At 47.6% G+C, this 6,889-nt stretch overlaps 1 protein-coding gene across 1 annotated transcript; it reads left to right on the plus strand.

Moving 5' to 3' along the window:
• The first annotated feature begins 198 nt into the window (after positions 1-198).
• Positions 199-5,333, plus strand: LOC119285272 (telomere repeat-binding protein 5-like). Its single transcript, XM_037564513.1, has 10 exons — positions 199-356; positions 1,284-1,461; positions 1,562-2,405; positions 2,513-2,704; positions 2,793-2,852; positions 2,927-3,006; positions 3,132-3,376; positions 3,482-3,805; positions 3,885-3,948; positions 4,579-5,333. The coding sequence occupies exons 2-10, from the start codon at positions 1,372-1,374 to the stop codon at positions 4,753-4,755; spliced, it is 2,076 nt and encodes a 691-aa protein (XP_037420410.1). The 5' UTR covers positions 199-356; positions 1,284-1,371; the 3' UTR covers positions 4,756-5,333.
• Positions 5,334-6,889: the final 1,556 nt, after the last annotated feature.

A 6,889-nucleotide genomic window follows, 5' to 3' on the forward strand; every position in this document is an offset into this window, starting at 1 on the left:
GGGGTTTAACAGGGAGCAGCAGGTGGCGTGGGGTTGGGGGGTTTAAGAAGGGGGGGGTTGGTTTTGAGGGGTTTTGGCCAAACCACACCACACGTCCGCGACAGGGGAGGGGAGAACCGGAGGAGGAGGAGGAGGAGAGAGGGAAAATAAATAAAAAGGGAAGCCACAAGAGAGAAGCGAAGGCGAGGGGAGGGAAGCGAGCGAGGGAGGGGGAGGAGGAGGAATAAACCAGCGCGCGGTCGCCTGCCTGTTGGGTGCGGGATCTCGCCGGAGGGTTCCGCCGCGGAGCCCCGTACGGTGATCCGGGGCCGGTTGGTGGGGGCGATCGGAGGCCGCCGTGGATCTCTGCCTCTGAGGTGAGTCCGGCCACGGGGTTCCGTCGAATTGTGCTGAATTGCGAGCCTCTGTGCCTGGGGCTCGCCTTCGTTGCTTGGGTTTGGGGAATTCGGGGAACTGGGGCTGCCTGGGGTTTTCTTCCGGCCTCCGGGGAGGCCCCAAGCCCATTTCTGCCTGAAACTCTTTTGCTTTGCTGTGATCGGCGGGTTCCGACGCCGGTCATGGTGAGAATTCGGGAAATTTGGAGCGGGAGGCCGCGCATTTCGAGCTGTTCGTCTCAGGCCGCCCCATTTCGGACGAAATTCGCGTCGAATTGCGGGAATTAGGCGCCAAGATCCGATCTGGCGCCCGGCGATTTGAGAATTCTTGCTTGGTTTTCATCCACTGGGCTTGCTCTTCTTTCCCTCTTTTTTTTAACCGACGCGTCCGCTTTCCTTTTGGCAGTTGCTTAATCTTCACGGATTCCGATGCATGTGAGTTTTTTAAAGGCTTTTCTCTTTGATCGCCTGGCGTGCTGGTTTGGTTTGCCCGGCGAATTTAATTTTCTTGGGTGCATTTAATACGGCGGCGAAACCATTTCAACCCAAAGATTGTTCTCTCCGCTTACTAGTAATTTGGATCACGAGAGCAAGTACGAATTCCCTCCATTTCCTGTGTTCTTTTGATGAAACCAATTGGGTTTGGAGCGCAGCTGGTTTAAAAAATTCTCATCATTTCGGGCGCTCCATGCCCGGCCCTATCCTCCTGGGGTTTTGGGACTACAATTTTTGTAATTAATTGCACTGCTAACTATGATCATCCCCTGTTTAATTAATCAAGGGTTTATCCGAGATTTATCCTGACTTGTTGCGGAGATCCCAACGAATGATCTTTCCTTTTTGTACTATAGCAACCACGTATCTTTTGTTGTTGTAATTGCTAATGGGATTTTAATAATTTATTTGCAGATCTGTGTTCTGGGACGAACCATGAGCAGCGCAACCACCGGTTGTTAACTCTGTAAATTACAAGCAACCGAAACGAGGCGCAAGAAGAATGGTGTTCCAGAAGAGGACGTCGTCGGAGATGGAGTCGTGCGGTGGAAGCCACGTCGCGGAGATGCCGCGCGTCCCGAAATCCGCGAGGGTATGCCGCTTGCGCCTTTCAGCGTCCAAATTTGGTCTTGCTGCTCCGGTTGGCGAGTCTGACAGCGGTGGCGTCTCTTCTTGTTTCTTGAAATGTGCAGGGCAAGAGATCGGTTAGGAAGAAGGAGAGCCAGGGCCAGGCGATGTGCGCGTTTGACCTTCTCGCGACGGTGGCCGGCAAGCTGCTCGATGAGGGCGAGGGCTCGCTGGGGAACATGAGCGCCGGCTCCCCGGTCCTCGCTGCTTCTGCCAAGGATGTCTGCGTGAAGCAAGAGCAGTGCGACGAGGAGGGGAAGCACCTCAAGAATGATGTGATGGACCAGGATAGCTGCAACGAGAGCGCGTTGATTTCCCACATTGCGTCTCAGAGACTGGCGGATCACCATTCTCGGAAGGGGGAGGATCTGAATGAGGTTCCAAAGGCAAAGTCTGAGGCTGTGGACAAGGAACCCTCGATGATAAGTTGTACCAAGGCTGACTTGGGTAGTAATTTCGGGGCGATCGCGGACAGGTGGTCGCCTGAATCCGTGGAGTCAGGGGCCTTCACCGGGGATGCAGCGGCAAATGTGATGGCATTGTCCGCAGCAGCCTTCAACAAGAGCGCCCCTGACATGTACAATCTTCTCGACCCCATGGATGTCGATGTGAAGCCGCCTCCTTTGGTCAGCTCTGACAGCACCGGCGAGATGCCACTATATGGCTGCAAAATTCACAAGTCCGTCTCCTTTCCGAGGGGTCCGAAAGGAGGAGCAGAGTATTCTGTAGATAGAGAGAATGGTGATGATGATGATAAATCTTCCGGGTGCACGCATTCGAGCACCGCCACTAACAGGGGCTTCAGGCCCAATTGTACAGCTGACCAAAGTAGGGTGAAGAAGTTCCTCGCCTGCAAGTACAGGAAAGTTGCTCCAGCCAGAATGCACAAAGGAGATCTTTCCTATAGTGGTGAGCATTGGGTCTTCTCACTATACTTTGCCTTTCAAGTAGCACTTCATTGATGACATACATGTTTAAACCAGCTTAATCTCACTTGAATTCATTTTTCCTGCCAGATGCTGACCGGAAGCCTTCTTTCCGAAACAAGAAAATGTATTATACCCGGCAAAGGACCCAAAGGAGTACATTTAAGCGAAGGAAGATGTTGGATCGTCATTCAACTCTAGTATCTGAAGAATTTGCAAAATCAAATGCAAAGAGAACCACAAAGGTTAATGCAAGAGAACCACATGCTGCTTCCTTGGAAGGTTTGTTTTGCTTGCACCCGTGCGTTCCTCTTCAATTTTATTTCTCTCTTGTCTTGTAACTTATTTTGGCGCAACACTTCTTCTGCAGCAAATAAGGGCAGCAACTCAATGCCATTCCATGGATCTTGTAAATCAAACGATTGCCATGGTATGTATAGTACCTTCAACCTTTTTTGGGTTATCCTTAATTATAAGTTAAACAATATCCTTATTTTTTTCCAGTGAAACTTAAGATCAAATCTTTCAAGGTGCCTGAACTTCTAATTGAGATCCCAGAAACTGCTTCTGTTGGTTCACTGAAGGTATTTTCCAGACATTCTGCTCTTGTTTTTTCTTTACTTGTTCATGCACATAAATAGACACTGGAAGGATTTCCTTTCCCCCCTCAATGATTATTCGTGTGGTTTAATGTGTACTTTCGATGCAGAAAACTGTTCTGGAGGCAGTAAATGCCATGCTTGGAGGTGGTCTGCGTGTGGGTGTTCTTCACCATGGAAAGAAAATCAGGGATGATAGCAAAACCTTAATGCAAGCTGGGATTGGTCATGATGATATTCTGGACAACATAGGCTTTTCACTGGAGCCCAACTGTACACGGCATTCTTCACAACTTGCAGCTCCTGAAGATATCGAATTCCTAGAAACTGTTGAAACCACTGAACCCCTAGCAAGGTATGGAGTTATGCTCTAAAACAATAATAGTTGATTTTCTACAATTTGATATAAATCTTCAACGTTTGTAACCTGAGTCTTATTGGTGCGCTTTATTGAATGCAGGATCGCACCTGCTGACTCATCCTCGAAGCACGGCGAAGTAGATGCCTCACAGGAGCTTGCATTGACACCCTTGACAGCTAATTACCAGGGAAATGATCATGATTCAGTGCACTCTCCTGGGGGCATCTCCTCACCTGAGAAAGCTTCAGCAAACTCGCGAGCTATTGTTCCAGTTACACCTGTAGATTCCAGCGCAGGGGCGATAGTTCCAGCAAACAAGGCGAAGAGATCAGCGGAACAGGGGCAGCGTCGAATCAGACGTCCCTTCTCTGTTGCTGAAGTGGAAGCACTTGTGCTTGCAGTCGAAAAGCTTGGAACTGGAAGGTACACATCTTATTTCCTCATTCAACCTGGCATTGAAAATCTCTGTTTTGTTTCTGACTAATTGTGCGATCTCATGTAGATGGCGAGATGTTAAACTTCGTGCTTTTGACAATGCCAAGCATCGGACCTATGTTGATCTCAAGGTAATTGCTGTCATATACTTTACTTTGACTTTGCAAGTCTTTTCCTGTCTAATTAGATCAAATAAGCACATAGCTGTCACACATTATTAAAATTTTATGATGTTTGGCTCGACTATTTTACTCCTGTGGCAAAAGCTAATTTCGGGGTTTGGGCAAGTTGGCAGATTCACAAACAGTTTGGTGCTTGTGGGTTTTAGGTTCCTTACCATGAAGGACAGTCTAACCGTACTGCTTTTCTGTTAGTACTAGAAGATTGTAGTTAGGCTCTATCTTTCTGGAAAACCAACCTTGTGTCCGTCCTTATGATTCAGTTAGTGCTGTCCTCACGCATCAACTTTGTTGTTTGGAAGGGTCAAGTGGGCAGCAGTAGTAGCAGAATGGTTCACCTAGAAATAAAAGCAACCTACTCTTGCACGTCAACTAACACCGTTGGGACTTTAGAAAAAGTCTCATCAAAGGATGAGATAGCCTTTCGTTCGTTTACTAAAGCAGAAGCTTCTTGGCTGCGCAGGCGCAGCACCTGTAGGCAACTTGACTAGAATCTATTCTTTGGTCAAATTTGATGAATGAAGATGGTGAAGTTTGAACTGGCATGTTCTAACCGTGTCAAAATTCTCATCATGTCAACAGGACAAATGGAAGACGCTGGTGCACACGGCGAGCATCTCGCCCCAGCAGCGGCGCGGTGAGCCGGTGCCGCAGGATCTGCTCGACCGGGTCCTTGCGGCCCAGTCCTATTGGTCCCAGCAGCAGGCCAAGCTCCAGCCTAAGACGCCCCCACTGGCTGAGGCTCGCCTGCTCACCTAATAACTCCCATCTCAGTCAATGGTCTCTTAAGAAACCATTCCAGCTTTTGTATAAAGTCAGTAAGTCAGCCAGTCAGCCCATTCAAAGGAGGTTAAGGAAGATAGTAGAAAAATATATATACTACATAAAAAAAAGGTACAAGAAGTATTGACCGACCGAAAATTGTTGTAATATCTACTCACCAACTATTCTTTTAAGCCAGGGTTCTCTCTCCTTGTGAATTTAACCAAAGGAAAGGGTATTTCTTTGGCAAATTGTACATGATGATGATGATGGAAGAAGAAGATGATTCATTCCATGAACTGAGATCTGCAGTGACCACTACTAACTCACAATTCTCTGCAATTGTGCTAAAAAAGAAGAGCTTCAGATTCTTTTGTTCAGTTCAATTCATTCTTTGTTAAGAGGATGAGAAAGGTGGACGGATAAGGAGGGAGGATCTGTGCTCCCCTTTTCCTATTTTTCTTCTTCTGTTACTACTTAGTTGTACTATTTTCCCTTCACCAATCTTGTAGCTATTTTGATCCCCTCAACATTGTACTTGATCAACTAACAATATTAAAGGAATTTTTTATGCATACCCATTGCCCCCCTTAAACTATGTCTCTGGCATGTGATTTTGTTACTGTATTGTGATCATATGATTATTGTACTTAGTTCTGAAAGTGATCCTGCTTGGGATCAGGCCGCAGAGTTTATTTATTGGTGTCTGCGTAAGTACTGCCGCCAGAGGGTTTGATTATTGTAGATTCTTATCCACTGGCGTCAATCATAACACTCATGTGCCAAAAGTTTACCGCTGCCAATGCTGATTGTACTACATGAGCAGTAGTTAGATCTCATTTTTTTGCAAGGAAAAGCGGTAGTTAGATCTTAACTTGCCATAATCCCCAGAAATAGCAGTGTTCAATTTTTTTCCCTGTTAAGCTAAACATCGTACTAGTATCTTATTTAGCACTACCAATACTTTTTGAAGTACGCGTTATTATTATTTTTGATGGGGACGTTATGAAGTTAACTACACTTGTGGTCATCTATTGTATCGAGAGGGTGAGAGTTGTTCACAAGTTTCTCACCCTTAGCTGTGACTCTTCCTCAAGACTACGAAAAATCTACCGCCCAGCCATGCGGTAGATCCCTTCAACGTGAAGAAGACACATGGATCGTCTGGCTAAGGTAGCTAGCTGTTCCGTATATCCCAAGTATACCGTGTGTGTGTGTTCCGTGTGATGATTGAGGGATGAAAACCCGGAATAATCCCATGTGTTCATGGCGTGTATGGAGGCTTAGAAAAAGGGACAAGCTAGGCAAGGAGAAGGATGCAAGCCAGCCAGCCAGCCAATGAGTCCATGCTCGCACGCATGGAGATGGAGGTGAGGAAGAGGAGAGAAGAAACCCAAACAGGCTGGCTGTTGCTTGCAAGGATCAACTTAAATTAAGTGGGCGATCCAACACCGACACCTAGGCCAGCAAAGCAAGCACAAGCACCTGCCCCATTGGCCACAGGCTACGTGATGAGTATACTTAAACTAAGCCCAACGACACTCTCTCCGGCCAGATGGACCGCAATTAGAGTAGCTCCTCTTCCTTCCTCAGATCTGATCTGATCGGATCGGATCATTTGTCATGTCAAAGTGTTCCTCCCCTTCTGCACAGCCTGGGCCCAGCACGGCAAGGCCACAACAAGTAGAGTAGTAGTACCACGTACTACATGGAGAGGGCCGGTGATATTTCATATGTCAGGTGAGGTCGACGGTGTCTGCCTTCGTTGATTGGTACGCCCAGATTATTATGCGTTATACTTACTCGGCATTATCCTCACAAGCTGAATGATTTAAGCGGGGAGGTGGAGTATCTGAGGAGAGAAACAAGCCGCTGCTAGTGGCGAGGCTAGGCGGCACTGTCACGTTCCCTCCCATGTGGCCCTCGCGCGCCAGTTTTAATAGGCTGACCGTGATTTGGTCGCGACATGAGTTCGGCTGCTGGACGGTAGTAAGTCTGTTAGGCCGGTCTGCTCTGCTGCGTGTGAGATCAGCTGCTTCCATGTGCCGTTTCTAGAGTGCGGTGGCTTTGGTCCGTTTCTCCCCCATCTCTGGATGGGGTTTTGTGACGTTGTACTGTTTTGATAAACGGC

The sequence above is a fragment of the Triticum dicoccoides genome, chromosome 4A (assembly GCF_002162155.2).
Source record: "Triticum dicoccoides isolate Atlit2015 ecotype Zavitan chromosome 4A, WEW_v2.0, whole genome shotgun sequence".
Taxonomy (NCBI): domain Eukaryota; kingdom Viridiplantae; phylum Streptophyta; class Magnoliopsida; order Poales; family Poaceae; genus Triticum; species Triticum dicoccoides.

What these genes read in the sequence shown, in the direction of transcription:
- LOC119285272 (XM_037564513.1), top strand. Translation starts at nt 1,372, where the DNA reads ATGGTGTTCCAGAAGAGGACGTCGTCGGAGATGGAGTCGTGCGGTGGA. An exon ending in AGGAGATCTTTCCTATAGTG is followed by an intron (nt 2,406 to 2,512) that starts GTGAGCATTGGG and finishes TTTTCCTGCCAG; the next exon opens with ATGCTGACCGGAAGCCTTCT. An exon ending in GGACCTATGTTGATCTCAAG is followed by an intron (nt 3,949 to 4,578) that starts GTAATTGCTGTC and finishes TCATGTCAACAG; the next exon opens with GACAAATGGAAGACGCTGGT.